This window comes from Tachysurus vachellii, chromosome 14 (assembly GCF_030014155.1).
Source record: "Tachysurus vachellii isolate PV-2020 chromosome 14, HZAU_Pvac_v1, whole genome shotgun sequence".
Lineage (NCBI taxonomy): Eukaryota > Metazoa > Chordata > Actinopteri > Siluriformes > Bagridae > Tachysurus > Tachysurus vachellii.
This window is the reverse complement of record NC_083473.1, coordinates 16,247,371-16,267,342: the sequence shown is the minus strand read 5'-3', so window position 1 is coordinate 16,267,342 and position 19,972 is coordinate 16,247,371. Positions and strand designations below refer to the sequence as shown.

The window sequence follows — 19,972 nt, the reverse complement described above, 5'->3', positions numbered from 1 at the left end:
ACACACACACACAACCACAAAGATATCACATTTCATGGCTATAGCTTTCATTTATTCAGGGTCACTGATGATCTACTAGTTACCATTTTGCTAGTCCATTTGACTTCACCGAGTTCTTCAAGTTGAGAGGTCACTGGTTATTGGAGAGAGAGAGAGAGAGAGAGAGAGAGAGAGAGAGAGAGAGAGAGAGAGAGAGAGAGAGAGAGAGAGTCTATTTTTCTAATAATCTATTTTTAATTTTTTTCATTTTTATCATTTTTAACACTTGTTTTTAACCAAAATTGAGAAGACAAGTATTCAGTTAAGTGATTTCAATAAAAAAAAACACGGATTTTTTTTTTTTTTTTTACTTTGTTTCATCTCACTTTAGGGATGAAAATGTATCCTGGGTGTAAATGTTGTGCATCCTGTTTTTATAAAACTTTTTCATGTTTTTATTCAAGAAAACCTCCATCTGAATCCTGCAGTCTGTGGGCGGCGCGCGCACATGCTTCATGTACCGGGTAACGACTCATTTAACTGTGTCGATTCTTCGGAACAAATCCGTTTAAGCGAATCGAACTATCTTTTTTTTTATTCGATTGAATTAGCACTGAGTACATACCGAACACCCTGAAAGCACCGGACATACTGAAAGCACAGTCTACACTTATTCATACAGTATAACCACAATACAACAATATAGTGAAAAATTGTCTATACTTGTTTCAGGCTGTATTGCCACTAGTTACAATTTTCTACTTAACTATCGTACTGTGTAATGTGTGATTCGTTTTGAAGAAGAGCCATGTGGGGAAACAGTATAAACAGTCAGAGGTTTGTTTTGTGAATCGAGTCAACCTATTTTGAAAGAGTCGGCCAGAAGGAACCGACTCATAAGTGAATCACCCATCACTCGTATCGGCTCGGACCCAGAGTGCGCGGAATGGCGCTTGTGTGGAAATTGTGACAGGGACATCAAACTCTTGCATCAAACAAATGTGATTTTATTCAGCTCGTCGGACGTGGAGATTCCTGATATCTCGTTAAACCCGACGGTTCCTCAAAACAAATCTATGCGAGCAGAATATGGAAACATTGGACAGCAAATGTGTGCTTCTGTTAGTCATCTGTCAACTAGGTGCGTATCTGAAGTTTCTGTCTTTCTTTACTTTAAAAATGGGAAGAAATCAAACCTCCGCTGCGTTAAAAGACCATTTAATGTGTTTCAGCATCTAATGTTCCAGCTGCACATCCTATGATATTGAAGGTGATAACTTTAAGACTATAAGAGTTAAACATTTTAAGAGTGAATTCAACTTTGGTGCGCTTTTTCCTTGCGCGTTTATCCTGTGCGCAACCGCACACTTCTTGACGCAGGCTATATATTACTGATAAAAGGAAAACAGACTCGGTCACAGAACAAGTGAAATCCTTGTCTAAAATGTAAAAATAAGGGTTAGTATGTTTTGTAGTTTTAACTGATTTATATATTTAAAAAAAAATCTCTATAATGAGTATCTGGTCATGTGTGAATATGGATGGGCTTGGAGAAGGCTATAAGAATATGGATATCATCTGGCTTGGATACCATTCTTTCATTTTCCTTTAAATATAATAAATAGCTAAGCTTTATTTATTTATTTATTTATTTTTATTTTTACCTAATCTCTAGTAATTGTGCTTTGTTACTGTTTGTTTGATTTGAAGACACTTTAATAAGTCTTAGATGATCTATCCTGCACCTCTGTGTTTTTTAGTGGATACTGCTGACATATAGTGATATTTCGACATCACTGCAAAAATACTTCAGGGGCTTGAGGTCAAGTTCATGATCTTGAATCACACAGATACCCGAATTAAATGCTTTGTTCATATATAAATATGATATTCAGAATATAAAAGCAAATGGATTTATGTTATGTGTTAGAGTGTAAAAGTAGGATATAGATATATAGAGGTTAGGTATAGATAAATATTTAGAGGGTGAAATAAGACACAGTCTTAAACGACTGTGTCTTTGTGAAATATAGGAGATTTGTTAATGTTAGTGTTAAAGGAGGGTAGAAATACAAATAAGCCACTATTACCTCACCCAAACTGTTTTATTAAAACAAAACAAAACAAAACACATAAAAAAACTGAAGTTGTACACATAGACCCTTGAAGCCAGTCAAAAGCCAATTTGCTAAAGAGATGCAAAAGTCTTTTTGTACCCCAGCTTGTGAACCTGAGTAACTTTTCCTGTTGTGAATTGAATAACAATCAAGGTTTTAGCAGTCTTTGCTCTTTGGAGACTTACTCTGGGACAGTAAGGATGGTCTGTGCTCCAAAAAAGCTCAGCTGTAGCCCTCTACCCTCAGCTCCATCTTTTTCACCCCTTTCAATTGGTGCTCTCAATGACGCTTTCATGAAATCTCTGGCACAAAGAAAGGCTCAACCTTTTGGAACGCATAAGACTTAGTGGAAGAAGAGTGCGTGGTCTTATGAATGAAATGTAGACTTTCACACCATCTGTTTTCCCAAGTGTGGCACTATAGATAAATTTCCCCCCTTGTACTTATTGGGCACTGTTCTGTTTTTTCCACTGAAAAAGCCTCGTGTTGTTTTTGAACACCGAGCTTGTGACAGATGGTGACTGTAGACTGCAGAGCTGTCAGTCAAAAAGGCATTTAGGTTCCACGAGTCCCCTTCCACATGCCTTGTGTGTACGCACCTATGAAGGGTATGTGGCAGTGTGTGGAACCACATGCTCCAGTTAGTTGGATGCTCACTCAACTGTTTGCATGGATTCAGTAAGACACTGTGTTTTTCTGTCATTTATTTTTATTGTAATTTAAAATTACTTTATATCACATTTATAGATGGAGATTTAATAGTAAAAAAGTTCCTCTAAACATGTCCCCTAAAGCAACTCTTGTTCTTTCCTGTCTTTCTTTCTTACTTTCTTGAGCTGGTTAGGCATTCAGACCCACCCAACCCAGTTTCTTTGCTAGTGAAAAAGGGGAGCAGATTTCTTCTCAGCGGCAAAGCGGGCATTTTGATGACCAGATTAGTTGGTATTAGCCCCAAGCGTATTCACTCAGGCATGCAGAGGGGAACACAGTGGGTCTCTCAGCCTTGTCTCTCCTCTACGGGACAGTGAGCGGGCCATAGCTGAATGGAGCAGGCAGGCACCGTGCAAGAGCCAAATCCCCATGCTGGACAGCCCAAGGCTCTGGGCCTAGGTCCCCTGGTGAATTATGCTGTCAGCTGCTTGATTTGTTATGTGCCTGGCTGGCAAGAGGCGACCGGTGCTTGCGGGCACACAGTCACACAGAGAGTCAGGCAGGGAGGGGGAGCGCATTGTATATGGCATATGAGTGTGACACTCAGACGGGCCCCTGATTTGTAGCAGAAGCGATGGAGAAGGAGAGGGGTGGGTGGGTAGGTGGGTTTAAGTACCTTTGTGTGTGTGTCTGTGTTTGTGCTCTGTGTGGGTGTATGATTTGTACCCATCATGAGAGTGTCAACTGCCCTGGGACCTTGCTGGCTGCCCTGTCTCTGTCTCAGCCAACAGCACTGGGAGCACCTCTTTTTTGGCCTTCTATAGAAAAGTTTTCAAATACTTCTACACACAGCAATTTCTCCTCACATCTCTGCCTTACTCTTCTCTAACATTTCTTTCTCTTTCTCTTCCTTTCATACTTCTCCTTTGATCTAAATTCTTTATTTCTTGTCTTATGGCCTGAATTCATTTTAATTTTGTAATTGTAAGTCACTTACCTTACATTTTTATCTTGATAACAAAACAGCTTTTTTTGTCACTTTATGTTTCAGTCCTTTGACCTATGCGATTTTCTAATTTCTAATTTCCTGTGCCCTATTTTGCTACATACAGTGCTCATCTATCTTCTTCTTCCCCAAGGCTTTGCACTGTCACATATCCCTTTTTGTTTCGATCTCTTTCACTCGTGTACTCTGTATCTTCATCATGATGTGTGTGGTGTGCTGGTGCCCCGGTGCTTTTTTGCCAGGAGGGTCAGTGGCCTTGACTAGCCACTTAATTAATGTCGGCTGAGCAGAGCTGTCTCAAAGGCCAGCTCACATCAGCAATTTGAGAGAACAACAGGAGTCCTGTTGAATGGCTGGTAAAGAAGCGTCAAGCTCTCCTTCTCTTCTTTAGAGGTCTGGAGGTGTGTGGTCTAGAAGTGTCTCAGATATTGATGGTCCCTGATCAAGACAAGAATATCAATGAAAGAAGTGGAAGTTAACAAAAAGCCTGTATGTTAACAGCAATAATGTGGAAGAATCTGTAGGGACATACATCAGGAATGTATACTACGGACCTAGATGTAAGAATCAAATTGCCTGGTCCATTGTGGTGTCACTAACTGTATAGTACCTAATAATTCTTCTTTGGTGCATTTTGCTTTATAGCTTTGGTAACTGTTTAGAGTCAACACAGATTAAGACTAAGTTTCTGAATGCAGGTGATGAATGAAGCTCAATTTCTGTATTGTTGCTTCTTTCTTTAACACCTCCTGTCATCTTTGTTATCTCATTGGGTTAATGGCTACTTACCACAAAAACAACACACCTAATAGTGTTCATTCTACTGAACATCCTGTTTTGCTTGTTCTTAGTGCTTTTGACATGCCAGTGGACATGTGATCATACAGTATGCAGACGGGAAGCTTGACAAACTTGACCATCTTGTGCTATAAAAGCTTCTGTTTGCTGGGCTGGGGGTAAAAACAGAAAACAGTAAATGACAGTAAACAGTAAATGTTGTGTATAAAAATCTGACCAAAATTATTTGGACACCTGACCATGATGTGTGCTTATTCTAAATCATTCCTTAGGCATTAACTCAAGGTTGGTCCCCCTGTTGCTCTTATAACAACCTCCACTCTTATGGGAAGGCTTTTTTTAGATTTTGCAAAGTGGCTATAGGGATTTCTGCTCATTCATCCACAGCCATAAGCCAGGGCAGATGATTATGTCAGGTGAGAAGTCTTGGTACAGTCAATATTCCAATCCATCCCTAAGGTTTCAGTAAGTTTGAGATCAAGAATTTGGCCACTCCAACCTTAGCAAACCATGTCTACCTACCCTTTAGACAATTGTGCACTTTCAACTTTGCAGCAACTGTTTGGAGAAGAATCACATGTGCATGTGATTGTCAGTTGCCCACATACCATTGGCCATATTGTGTATGTAATCCTAATGATCAGAATGCTTAGCTGTTAGAGATTTGTTAACTTCAAGCGTAATTTGCTGGCATGATGCTGGTGTAATGCTAATTTGGCTGGGTGTAAGTAATTATTTTCCACTTCTCACCCAGTTCTGTTTTCACAGTTAAAAATGTATGATTATATGCTGGCATGGTTGAAGTTTGGCAACATGGGGCAATTTTACGTGACATTTACAATCTGTCATTGGAAAATCATTTCCCACTTATTTATAACTTGCATGAAGGTTTTATTTATTTGTCTTAAACTGTGATATGAATGTCTTATAAAAGTACAGCATTGTACAATTTGTACAACACTGGTTTTGTCTATATGCTGCCTATATTCTTTTTATATTCATCAATTTTGTCAGACCTACGGTCAATTCTCACAATAAAATGTCCTTCTAACATATCTTCTAACTGTATGTCAATATAAAAATTACACTGTGCTGTGCTGCATTGCACACACCTGGTTTTATAGAGATGGAAATGTCACAAATATGAGTGCGAATACGTATGACGTTGCAATGTTATGCTCACATTTTACGTTAGGATCATGAACTTAGGTCTCGTATCTCAAAGAAAGACAGTTTACAACAGTGTTGTGAGTAAAAAAGTCAGGCTTGGATGAGTAGCCAGTTTGGGCCAATAAACATCCCTGTCTGGAAACAGTCTGACAGTGTGAATCAATGAATTGATCCTTTTTAGTTTTAGTCAAGGCAAAGCCTGCCCAGAGTGCATAGCACTCCTCCAGTTAGCCAGTCTTTCATCATGTGAGAATCTGTGCCCTTTTCAATTAGGATACCACTCCAAATAGCTACTCGCCTGGGTACTCAAGGCCATCAAAGAAATAATGGGAGATTTTCAGAGGCTTTTAATGAGGCTGCTTCTCTGTTCACCCTGTCTGCACTGTGTAGTCCAGGGAAAACCACTATGCCTTAAAGCAGGTGAAAAGCAATTAGCAAGCAAGCTCTTGTCTCAGATCACCAAATGTTTTTTCTCTCTTTCTCCTTATATGGTTTTGAATATTTTACTGAACTGAGCCTAAATGAATGAATGACATGAGACAAAATTGTGGTGAGATGGACTGTTTTGCTGAGAACCCCAAAGCACTTCTCACATTTATCAGAAAGCCATACCCCTCTTTTTGGCAGCCAGTTTGTTGGGATTTAGCAGATGATAAGTAATTGCTTGATCACACATTAAAAACATGTTGTGTCTGGCTATTTGAGACTAATTAAAGATGATTATCTGTGCTGTTAGTTCTAGAACCGTCTTTAAAATGTTCAGGCCCAGTTAAGCTTTGGATCATTATTTTACATTAGATACATTAGGACTAATACAAATTTATGTTATATTCAGCATAAGCAATAAGTTAAATATTTAATAGCAACATATATGCAGTCACGCCAACAAATTAAAATTTTAGCCTAGCTTTTTCCAAGTCAATGCTTTAAAACAATGTTAATATTCCAATTGAAATGGTGTTTAGACAAAACACAAAGGTGTTTACAGTATACCTCTGTGGCAGAATCATGTTTTGAGGTGTTTAAGTCTAATTAGATTGTTACAGAACATTCAACAGCATTAATTGGCCAGTACAAGAAAATATTCAAAAAACCCAGAGGTAGACAGGTTACCTTCTCTTTTCTGCCTTTATAACAAATTATTGGGAAGAAATGCAGCCAATAAAGTCAAAGTATTATTCTGGACACACACAGCTAGCTAACCTCAAGTTCATAAGCTCCTCAGATGTTCTCTGTTTCTGCACAGTGTGGGTGGGAAAAACATTTCACAATTAAAATGTTAAATGTCACAGATGTAGAACATTGTGTTATATAGCACAGGTCTGGTAGATAAGATACTAGGTAATATACTACTCAATTTTACAAATATTCTGTTAATAGTAAATGCTAAATCATGTTAAAAAACACATAGTTAATTTTGTTTCTTTGGATATAATTTTACCTCCATTGCATACTTTACTCACTGTCTAATATACTGCATAATATATGAAGATTAGAGTAACAGTCAGAATATTATTCTATTCCAAGTCCCAGTGTCCCTGTCATCTCTGACCAATAGAATACAGATGAGATGTGATGTTTTTAAGGACTTTCACCAATTAGGAGTCTTAAAATTTAAGCTCTGTGTAGCTTAGCACTGGTTTTAGTTTGATCACCTGTATGACCAGTCAAACGCATTGATACGCCATCTCTACCTGCTTGGCAAACAAGTTTTTTCTACACCACCAGTATGTCCAGACCACACCAGCACTAAGCTCATTCATATATACTGTAGGAAAGGACGTCTCAGTTGACATGTAAGGATTAATATATATTATGTATATATTAATATATATTTTCTGGATAGCTGTTTATTAAATACATATGTGTATGAGTGATTGTTGATTTATGTGTTGATTCTACTATGTGGTCATCAAACCCTAAAGAGAGCCATAATTAAAACATTCTATTAGTTGTTTAGGACCATATTTATTGTGTTTCTTTATCAATATTTCTCCCAATCCTAGACTGTCTGTTTTAATTTCAATGTCATTTGGACACAGCCTACCCGACTAATATTACCCATTACTATACTCGTACACTGAAGATCCATACTGTCTAATAGACAAGCAATTCGAGCTACATGCATAATACTCATTCTAATACAGACAGCTTACCAGTTACTTGAAAAACATGTGAAATCAAGGATTTACTACTGCAATCAAAGCTGCTCCCAGTGAACCAGTCAACATAATACACACTGTTATTACTGTTTTTAACTGCAATAATAAACATTAACAAAGTATTTTAAACATGTGCAATAACAGAAATTTTGAAAAACATGCAATATTACCTATGTGCAATATACATCTTTTTATACATTTTGTTTTGTATATACTGTATATTCTATTATGTCTCTATTCTGTTTATATATTTGCATATATATTTTATATATTTCTTACTCTTTGCTGCTGTAACAGTGAAATTTCCCCATTGTGGGACGAATAAAGGTATATCTTATCTTATCTTATCTTATCTTATCTTATCTTATCTTATCTTATCTTATCTTATCTTATCTTATCTTATCTTATCTTATTACTGCAGTCAGATGGACAAGAACTGTGAGACATGGATATCCTCTTGTTGCGTGACCAAAAACGATGATACAATGTGAATCGAATGCTCAGTATAAGTAGATACTAGTTTTTCAGCCGCTGAATTCGAACAGTGGAGGTGAATGTGGGCCAGTGCTCAGATTACTCTTTGCCACCCTGAAAAGAAAACGGGGCACTGTAAATGCATGAAGGCACTGAGCAAGGAGTTGGACTTCTGTTCTAGTGCTAGAGTTACAGTGGATTAGAAGGAACAGTGTCTGTTTGTTTTTGTTCCAGCCTCAGCCTTCATGATTCCCTGCATTTGGCACTAGAGGCCCTCTTACAGGGATAGTATAGGGGGCATGTGTGACTGAGAAGGATATTCACTAAATAAACCTGCTCAGTGAAACTGTCTCTTAAATCACATTAAAGCTCTGTTCCTCTATAAACAATGTGTTCACATGGGCTTTGTGTTTAAAACACTCCCTGGCTCATTGTAAATGTTTACAGACATTTTACAGACTAGGTAGTTTTATTTTTAGAAGCGTATTGCTATCAAAATGTTATAAATAAACCGGTGAAATGGTAATGTATTCCAGTATGGAAATTTCCCACTTCTATATACAAAAAGGGTGAAACAAGCAGCTTTTCCTTCAGGAAGTTCTAAAGTTTACCTAATGGCTGAGCACAACAAGGATTGTGTACACATGACAAAAGGCAGCATTCAAGGGTGACTGGTAAGAGATGTGCGGCTTAGTAAAGAGAAAGGAAACTGGGTAAAGTGATATAAACTTGCAGGGAGTCTGTGTGAATGGAGCTGGACTGGTGCTGTGTCCATGACAATGAGTGAGGGATGGAGGGAAGTTGCAATGGCCAGAGGGCATGTAGAGATCTGCTTGGTTTCCAGGATGAATGTAGCTACATTGCTCGCATGCTGATTGGCAACCTTGGCTGTTAGTGATAGGAGATAAAAATGGCACGTTGCACTTTTTGCCTTTGTAGTTGAATGAAAAAAAGCCAACCAGAAATTATAAAAGGAATAAAGGGGAAAAAAGTTTAAATATCATAAAGATTTTCTTAATGCTTTGACTTTCCACAGTTACATTCCTTGCAATAAATGCTAATAAATAATGCTATATGCTGTAAGATAGACAACTGAATAATATTCTGAGAGTTTAAGGGATTATATATGTACTGTATATTAGTCATATACATATATTACCACATTCTGATTAGCAATAAGTCATTCATCATAAATATATTATTTAGCAACAGTACGTAGTGTATATTACTATACAATGAACACTAGTAACTGTACAAACCTGGGCTGTAATCAGGACTACCATTGTCAAGTCCAAGTCAAGGACTAGCTGAAATCCGCTCAAGGCTAGGTATTAAGGGGGTCAAGGTTGAGTCTTAAGAAGGTCAAGGCCAAGTCCAAATGAAAGTCAAGATTGAGACCAAAAAACATCAAATCCTTTTTTGAAAGCAAATCCTTTACCCTAACTACTTGGCTTCATTTGTTCATTGTGTGATTGATTTCATTCATTTCACATCATTCTGTGATATTTTATAGAAGAAGAATATTTTTTTTTTTTACAAAGAAAAGACAACAGAGACAGTTGACGTACTCCCAGATATAACCAAGATCATATTTTGCAGAAGCTGCTACGGAGCCTGGTCCATTTATAAATGGGAACAAACCCACCATAAGTCCAAATAAACACACAAAACCTCTCAAGACCTGACTTGAATCCTACACGCTTAATACAAACATACACCTGCAGTCTTATTATGAGATCACAGAGTATAACTGGACTGTGATGATAGTGATATATAGACATACACACAATGGAATAAGCTGTTTATATATATGCAGTTGAGTTAAACTACATAAAAACTAAGTGAATCATTTTGAATACATTAAAAGAAGATCATAGCTTTTCTAAAAAGCATTATATGGAAAGGTTGCTTTGTCTGTTTTCTGGTTTTTCTACATATTCAGGACATTTTGGTCCTGATGGCACAACAACACAACACAAACAACACAACACAAAAAACACAAAACAAAACAACACAAAACAACACAGCACAACACAAAACAACACAACACAGTGCAAAGCAACACAAAACAACACACACACACCACACCACACACACACACAAATTGCCTTGGGCTAATGGCACACATGGGGTTTTGGCAGCTTGGAGGATGTCTGTTGACAGCTTCCAGGTCTTGCTTATCTGTTCCTAGTTAGACAAGAATACACAACAAAAATCAGTGCTATACAAAGTGAGAAAATGCTTTCCTGATCTTTTCCCATTGCTACAATATTAGCTATTATCACCTAGGCATAATATACATTTATATGACATTTTTATATACTGTATTTATATTTATTTATAAAATAAATGGAATATGTTGTGGCATAAACATTGTGAGCAAAACATGTTCTTGAGATTTCACGCAGCTTTAACACATAACACATTTATTATTTGAATGATTAATTGTGGAGAATATGGACAATATATTATATAATCAGTTTGCTCTCTAGCCAGTTATTTCACCAAATGATTTTCTAGTTCTCTGACCAAGTGTTCTCATTTTGGTTGTAAAAGGAGTACTTTAGCAGCCGGAACCCTTACAGGCCACCTAATGTCCCTTGGTCTTTCTCCACTTTGTTCTCTAAAGTGTCCGTTCTTTATCTGCCACTTCTGCTGCATCCATTTAATGTAGGCTGGGCTTTTAAGTGCTGCTCAGTGCCACATGTCTGGAGTGGAGACTCTGTCTCTCTGTTCTCTCTTTCTCAATATGCTTTAAAGAGGTATAGCAGTATTACTTCGAACAAATCCTGCCATTGTTTATTTTGTCAGTCTTACTTTTCTGTTCCTTTTCTACGTCTTGTATCATGGAAGCACATTTGTCCTTAATGAATTGGCTTACACCAAATATTGTGCTGCACTTTAATACAATATGTATAAAAGGGGAAATAACAGTGACAACAACGTTAAACATTAAATATTAAAGCTCTTTCATATTCGTTTTTCTTTTCTAACACATCAGGACCCCGGAATCCTTGCTTGGACTTAAAAAAGTCTCTGTGTGTCCAGTTATAAATACATATTGAGGTATAAATACATAGTACATTTGAGTGTATTGTTCAGAGTTTAGGAAAAGAAGACTTTATGGACTACACTAGATGAGATTTTGCCCATTTTGCAGGCGCACTAACATGCAACACACATGCAAATCTAATTCAAGTTTCCATCAGTAGGCAAAACACTGATCACTGAGCAATAACGTGAGCTAAACACTTTTTAAACAATTCTGCTTTACCTTTTTAAATCTGCACTAAACTGTATCACATAAGTATACAAAAGTTTGTTCTTCTGTTGAGTTAAAGTCCATAAGAGCAACTTGTTGAGACATTCTTATGTCTGTATTGTTCATCTACAGTACTTATAGTTTTGCATTTGCATTGTAGTCAGAGAATTTGCCCTTAGACATATATATATTAAATTTTGCATTTGCTGCAATTTTTTGCATTTTTCATTTTGCAAAGAAAATCTCCCAGAGAAGACATGAGAAAGAAACATTGAGAGAACCTAGATTCAAAAAGAATCCGTCATCTTCTAGTTGACACCATGAGTAATTACTGAACCATATGCTATAAAGTCAAACAGTATTAAGGGGTGTTCAAATGCAATTTGATGTACACAGCAATTGTAGTAGGTTCAAAACACACTGGGCTATACATTTCAAGTGCAGTTCAGCTTAAGCAGCTAAACACTGATTTTTCTTCAATAACAAACATATCACAATTAAGAGGTTTGCATATTTTTAGGTATTTTTGGAACTTCCCAAAACCAGGATGACATTTTCAGCCTCCATTTCATTCTCTCTGTATCAGGGTGAGAATATGGGCTCTCTCAGTTTATGTGTGTGTGTGTGTGTGTGTGTGTGTGTGGATGGATGTGTGTGGGTGTCTGTTTTCCAGAATCTCACAGGGACTCCATAATCCTCTTATTTTTATGCTCGCTGCAGATTTTTCTGATATCATACATGTTAAATCTCAAGCCTACTGTCTATATACCTATACAACTGCAGATGCATGACAGTCTAGAGAACAAAATACATTGTCTATTTTATGATATGTAAAAACAGTTTACATGAAAGCATATTAACACGATTGACAGAAAACACAAAGCCCTGTTGTCCTGCAGTAAAGATGCAGCAGGTTGTTGAACCGTTCTGTTCACTTCTGTTTCCGTGAAGGGGAAATTGAGCTATCATCAGTGCTGCTTGGCACAGAACATGTGTGCTGATTGAGTGAAAGAGTATATGGGTCCTGGTAGACAAAAGCGAACACACAGGAAGTTGGATGCTACACCTAGCCCTTTATAGCCCTGATACTAATCTTATTATGATCATGTTCATGCTGAGTAATTGGGCCAGAACACACACTGGGTCAGTGGTTCTGGACAAAAGCAAATTTGTTGAATACTGATTTAATTTTCTCAATTAAATAAATTATTCCAAGAAAATACCAAGTTATACTAATTCCTTAGGTATGTATTTTTTACTACATTTTTATAAGAAAGTCAAGAGCTCATAAATTCTCATTTGATACTTACAGTTGTTTTTATGTCAGGTGATGGAAGGGAAATGTTTTGTAACGCAGCAATTCCCTCAACAACCTCCAGTCAAATGACCATTAACATTGCTGCAATTCAATACTATTGTCATCATACGGAGTCCTAACATCATTACTCTAGCTGCTTTAACGTGTTACTTTTCTAGCTTCTGTTCCACACAAAGTGTAGACAATGTACCAAATATTATTATCTAGAAGACATTAGAGATTTGTCTTTAGAAATGCAGTCAGAAAGGTTTGTATATCCACAAGAAACTTATATAAATGACTTAAAACCGTACTTTGTTTCTTCTTATTAAACTCATGGCAACAAGTAGTGTCATAACAGAATGGTAAGCAATTACTGATTGAGATTAATTAATTAATTAATATTTCATTCATTCATTCATTCATTCATTTATTCATTCATCCATCCATCCATCCATCCATTCATTCATCCATCTTGAGTATTTACATTATCCTGGTCAGGGTCACAGTGGATTCAGAGACTATACTGAGAACACTGGATGCAAGACAAGAGAGCATCCTAGATATAAGGCCAGTCAAAGGGCACCATAAGTACAACAACCAGCCCACCTACTGGCATGTTTAGTTTTTTGGGCTGGAGGAAAACCAGAGAACCCAGAGGAAACCCATATTGACAAATGGAGAACATGTGAATATCATTGTATATAAACCTCGAGCCAGGGACCTTGTAGCTGTGAGGCAACACCACTGTGCTGCCTGATATTGAATAGCTAAGAAAAAAGACACAGTTTAATGGGAAGGTGCATAGATATGTTATGTATTTATACAGTGTTAGAACGGCGGCTCTATTACATTTCTGTTAGATACAGATAACAATAGACTAAAGCCATAATCCTATGTTGATACTGGATCATCAGGTGCACCAATTTCACCTTCACAATGTAAACTATCCTCAGATATAAGCTGGTGCTTGGAATGCAGTCATGTTTCTAGTCAAGGGCATTGTTGCTGAAGTGAATGTTGTTCACTTCAGGAAAAGTCATGGGACTCATGTGACCGTTCTTTTATGTGGAAAAAGAGGACATTAGCTTAGTGTGGTGTGGGAGCGAAAGAGTAGACAAGAGCTTTAAAAGCTATCTTGTTTAAATTGTTTGCTTTGCACAATGACGAGAGAAACAATGAGCCAAGGAGTTCTGTTTTAAAGCGACACAGTTGGAATATATATTTAGTCCATGCTATATAAACCATTTGGAAATATACACACAAAACACCTTTACTGTACTGTGCTTCCTGGTGGCAGGTGTGTGTACACAGGTGAAGAGACAGAGGAAATGTGACAGGAACTGGAACCACCGTTTTGTTCCATTTAACAAAACCAGTCATATTTGGATACACTTCTTCCTTTTTTTATTAGGACTAAATGATAGAGACCTGGCCTACATAGATACTGCACTTGCTAATCATTTAGTAATTAGAGCCTCAGAGTGAACGCTATAAATTCTTCACTCGCTGCATCTGTGTCGCTCTCTCCTCAGTTTAAGAATCAGCATGACATTAATAAGAACCAGGCAGCCAGTATCTGGAGAAAAATTACAATACTATGTGAGACAGTAGTCACTGTAGTAATGTCTCATGTGTCTTATACAGGTTTGTTGATAGAGAGCTAAAGTGAGCTGGAGATGATGAAGGAAAGATTTTTCCTATGAAGATTACTCATGTTCTACTTAAATTTAGTCAAATATTTAATCAATACATTTCACCAAGTCAAACATATGGCATTGGTTAAAACTTTTGATTTTGTTTTGTATTATCATTCTAAAATACGCTTGTTTTTTTTTTTTTTTATAGTTTCTGCTTATTGTTGTGAGAATACAGTTGACTTGGCCACATACCAAACACTTCTGTTACATCTGTACATGATAGCATGCCTGTCATGAGCTGATTAATTCTGGATTCACGTAAATAAAACAACCTTTTGACATTCACTCATGCATCATCTTCTCATACTGTTACACATAACAGTTATAACTAAAATGCATAAACATGTATGTTCTTTTAACGTCTTTTAAAAGGTGCTTTTCATCTTTCACATCTTGTCAGTGATTTCCGACCACATTTTAGGTCTTTCAGTGAGAAAATTTCAATTGAGAATTAGACACATTAATAAATCTGGCATCAGTTTTCATGCCACATTGTTTCCTTAAATCCACAGGAATTATTGCCAGAGTTTAATTTAACTGAAGTGCTTTTGTATTTTTTTTTCAGTGGATGTGTCTCAAACCTATGGCTTCAGATCACAAAAGAAGCTTACAGAAAATATAGACTGGTCCTACGCAGGTAAGTATTAATGAGTTGCAATCACAAAGAGGGAAGACATTTATCATGCAGCAACATTAAATGTTGAGGACTTGTCAAGGCTTGCACCACAAAACACAACAGGTTAAGCTTACTCGTATCTTTTAAACGGAGCAATTAAGTCATGAACTTAGCCTAGGGTTTTCAGCATTGGCTTGTCATGTCCACTGGCTCGGCTTGCGTGTGAATACCTGAATACCTTTCTTTGGATTGCATTTAACTTGTAGCTTTATTTTTAATTACTTATTGTAAGAGCTGCAAAATTTAAAAGGGCCTTTTATTTGACTAATGCATTTGTATATAGTTGTATTATTTGTACCAATGCTTAATGTTACAATATATTACTCGGTAAAAGAAGGGTCTAATGTGCCAGCTGGAAGTAAATATAAACATTTTCATGGTCTGCAAACACTCAGCTTGCTGCATGTAAAAGTGCAAATAATGTCACGGATAATTTGTTCCAACATAAACCAGGGTGAGATGCTTCAGCTATGAAGTGTCTAATATCCTTTATACACTTAGCTAGCCATAGGCTAAAGAATTTTGAAACATTTAGTCTGATTTCCTGACCACACATCTGTATACAGTAGGTGCTTATATGTACACCACTACAGGATAAGCAACTTTTGAACCTTTTCGAACTCTGTAGCAAGCTTTAGAGTACATTGAAAATATATGGAACTGCATAGGGCATATGGAAATATGTCTATAGCATCAAATCTTTAAATGCTTTTTCTTTTGTTTGATGCAATTATTATAGAGTAAATGTTTTTGCTCTTATTGTGGAAGTGTTACTAGTAGTTCAGCATACTCCATAGAAGTAGAGCTTTGGACTCGTTTAAATCATAATATATTTTCAGTTGCATTGAATTCTTTTCTGAATTGAATTGAAGACTTTTGCAGAATTATGAATCCTATCCCACAAGATCATTTGAACTTCTATAGATGTCTTGTGTATTATAAACTACTAATGACTGTGAGATAGCACACAGTTTGCATTGATATAGCAGTGTCTCATGACCTTGGTGTGGCAAGACAACATTAATAAGAAAATAAGAACCTGAGTCAAATTTGAGTCAACAGGTTATCACATGTGACTTATGCTATAGATTACCATTTAGTGAGTTTTTAGCATAACCCCTTTAATAGGAAGTTGATAGTCAACATACAGTCATGCAGCAGGTATGTTTACTGCTGAAACACACACAGAAGAGCTAAATTCATTAACCAGGGTTGTCAGGATTCAAGAAAACCTCTAGCCCAAAAAAAAAGATTTTAGAGTTTATTTGTGACATACATTACAGCACATTTTTTGCCTATCCTAACTTGTTAGGAAGCTAGAATAACAGCACAAGGTCAGCCATGCTACAGCATCCAGAAGCAGAGAGGGTTAAAGAACTTGCTCAAGGGCCTAACTCTGACAGCTTGGCAGTGCTTTTGCTTGAACTCCCAACCTTCTGTTTAGTAACCTAAATTCTTCAAATTCAGAAAACTAGCCCAGATATTTGGGCAGTATAAAATGGAGAGACATTAAACCACAGTGTCTGCATTTACATTTTAGTTACACACATTTTTTGGATTTAATTTTGAATGATTTCTATTAAACAAGATCTTGGTGGCTGTGGAGAACCAGCAAAATCAGGCAACTGAGCCTCTACTACAATAGAGACGTGAGCAAATCAAAGCAGCATCTGTCAAATAGTAACTTTTGAAAAATCTTCATTCAAAAGAGGTCATTAATATTTCTGTGCAATTTAAAATGTATGGAGTTCTGAGTGAGGGCTTTTTGAAAATAACCATTTGTTTAACAGCTGTTATAAATCTCTGCCCCTATCGGTGAGCCACTATTGCATTTAACAGTGAGAAATATGACAAACATTTATTCAGCAGTAAAGACCACCTCTGACACAATGTTATTTTTCACTTCTTTCTTGCTCATTTTTAGCACCATAGAGAAGTCCCTCATTTCTCACACAGCTCTACTTTCAAAAGTAGGCCAGATCTGAAATTCTACTTCATTAAACATTATTGTGACTTATTTTGTCAGCAGATGTAGTACAGCACAGAACAACTTGTCTTAAAAAATACAGTATGTCTTTAATAAAAATGTCATTTTATATATTTCTATAGAGTTAATATTATTTTACTCTCACACATTACTTTTTGTCAGCCCCTCGACTCGTCTGGTGTGTCACAGTAAATCAAATTTGAATGACACATGAAGTTGGCAAAACAAAGAAGGCATTATCATGCCAGGGATACAGACAAGCATCCAGGCAGATGGGACATTGTTCACTCGTGCTGCCCTGAATGCCAGAGTTTCTGCCACTTAACCCACCCACTTCTCGTTCATGAGTAATTTCAGGATAACCCATAAACCATTCTGATCGATTAATTTCTGTTACTTTGGAAATTTACATTTTTGCGATGAAGTTAAAAAAGTGTGAGACAATATTATAACTCTCCTATATAATCAGGTGTAATAAAATAATGTGGTTGGAACAAAACAGCTAAATGCTAAGGTATATCATTTCTCATAAGGGTGCCAGAGACAGAGAGTTAGTGAGGAAAACTGAGAGATCTCTTGTTCCTTTTGAGAGAAAGTAAGTGAATGCATTCTAGGTATTGGCAAGAAATAAAGAAATAAACTACTTTTAGGATCTTTTAGAAAGAAATGTTAGTCAAGTCACAAGGGCAAGTCACACTTGTATATTTCTTATATATTTTATATATATATATATATATATATATATATATATATATATATATATATATATATATATATATATATTTTTTTTTTTTAATTCCCCATTTTTAAGTAGGACCTCAAAAGCAATAAAGGGGTTGTTTACTAGGATTCTTTATTCTAATATTACAAAATAATAACTATGAGATTACTCAATTTATCTTTAAAAATTGACGAGACATATAGAGAATTATATTGAGTGACGAAACAAAAAAATCTGGTAAGATTTGAAGGAAAGCAGTTGCAGCATGGAAGCCATCAAACCTCACTGAGCTGGAAGCTTTTGCATGAGAAAAATGGACCGTAAGAGAAATGACAGAAGCCTGTCAACACTTACAGAAATAAGCTTATTAAAGGTTATCAAAACAAAAGGAAGCTCCAGTGAGGTTGGGGGTTAAATGACAGTAAATATGGACATTTGTTGCCTGTGAAGAGACTCACTGTATTTGTATGCATTTTATTAGTTCCCATTAATAGGAGAAAATAGTGTTTCTTTAAACTGTCAGTCAAGTTTATTTGTTAAATTCATTTGTGTGAGAGTGTTGCATGTGTGTGTTAAGTCTAAACTATCTTGAACAGATTAACTTTATAGATAGTGTGTAATGGCTTAACACATCTCTTTATCCACCTTGTGAAAATAAAGAAAGGCTCTTTCTCAGATTACATTCAAGTAAATCAGAGGTAAAGATAAATGAAAACCTTTAAAAAGTAGGATGTATATCATTCTACATGATGAAACTTCTTGTAAATGGCCATGGCTGTTGAGCTAATGTTAGTATTATATGGCCTAAAGTTTGACTTAAGGTTTGTTAGGTAACAAGCAGATCACAACTGTCTAAAAACTTGATAGCTGGCTAATTTGCCCCAAATTACATATCAAATATTGAAACCTGTGATCTTTACTACTTTATAGGCTTTTAGGTGACATCCGATTGCAACCTGCTTTGCAATTTACAATGTGCAGCCCAGCCACATGCATGCTGAAGTATTTATGGAGGCTATAGTTTACAGGTTATTTCAGTGTGGTAATGTCTGCTTTTGTGAAAACTGCTAAAAGTTGATCAAGTCCCAACAGAGGGTTAAGGTTCATTTCTGCTTCATTGCTCTTGCTGCATGTTCATATACTCCACTTAACAAGCTGAACACATGGAACTGATCTGCTAAAACTGATATATTGCTGCAGACTGCCAAGAAACAGGACATGCTGTTCTTTGTAATAAACTCTAATGAATGGTTGGAACTACAGTTACTAGAGTTAGCAAGCCAGTTAGCTTGTAAACATTGTGAGTTACAATCATCATACATGAAAGTAAGTCTAAGGAATTGTATTATTAAAAGCCATTGCTTTATTGGACTTAATAGCTCTATCAAAAGCTGTATCAACCTGATTATTTACACGAAGACAACGGATTTAAACAATTTACCACATCATGCTGATCATGTTAACTTGGATCCAGGAAGTTTTTAGTTGACTTTAATCCTAATTGGTATTTAATCCTATTGGTATTAATCTTTAAGAAAAGGTACCTTAGATCAAATTGTCTCTACTTTGTAAAAAGCGTGTTTATTCTTTCTTTTTACATTGCACATAAAAGAGATGCATATTATACTATGTTAATTCCTTTTAGGAACTTTAAACCAAAACAGATGGTACAAGAAATACCCATCATGCAACAATGCCAAGCAGTCACCTATAAACATCGAGGAGAGCCTGGCGCAGGTCAAAGCTCAGTTTCAGAAGTTGAGGTTTGAAGGTTGGGAGCAGCAGACCTCAGAGTCCACAACAGTAAAAAATGATGGCAAGACAGGTATAGCTGTTAATAAAACTCATTACTGACTATGATAATCTTAAAAATATAAATGTAAAACATCCATTTGTAGGACATCATAACCTTCTGGCAAATACCTTCTTTCTCCAATACTCAGAACTTGCTACTGTTAAAACTTTAAAAGTT

At 36.4% G+C, this 19,972-nt stretch overlaps 1 protein-coding gene across 3 annotated transcripts in view; it reads left to right on the top strand.

The window, feature by feature from the left end:
- The first annotated feature begins 895 nt into the window (after window positions 1–895).
- The window catches only part of ptprz1a (protein tyrosine phosphatase receptor type Z1a), a 45,237-nt gene continuing 26,160 nt past the window's right edge, over window positions 896–19,972 (top strand). For all 3 annotated transcript variants that reach the window (XM_060886525.1, XM_060886524.1, XM_060886523.1), the window contains exons 1-3: window positions 896–1,120; window positions 15,182–15,253; window positions 19,646–19,825. In XM_060886525.1, the coding sequence (XP_060742508.1) occupies window positions 1,069–1,120; window positions 15,182–15,253; window positions 19,646–19,825 (304 nt within the window). In that variant the 5' untranslated portion in view covers window positions 896–1,068. The remainder of the gene's footprint in view (window positions 1,121–15,181; window positions 15,254–19,645; window positions 19,826–19,972) is intronic.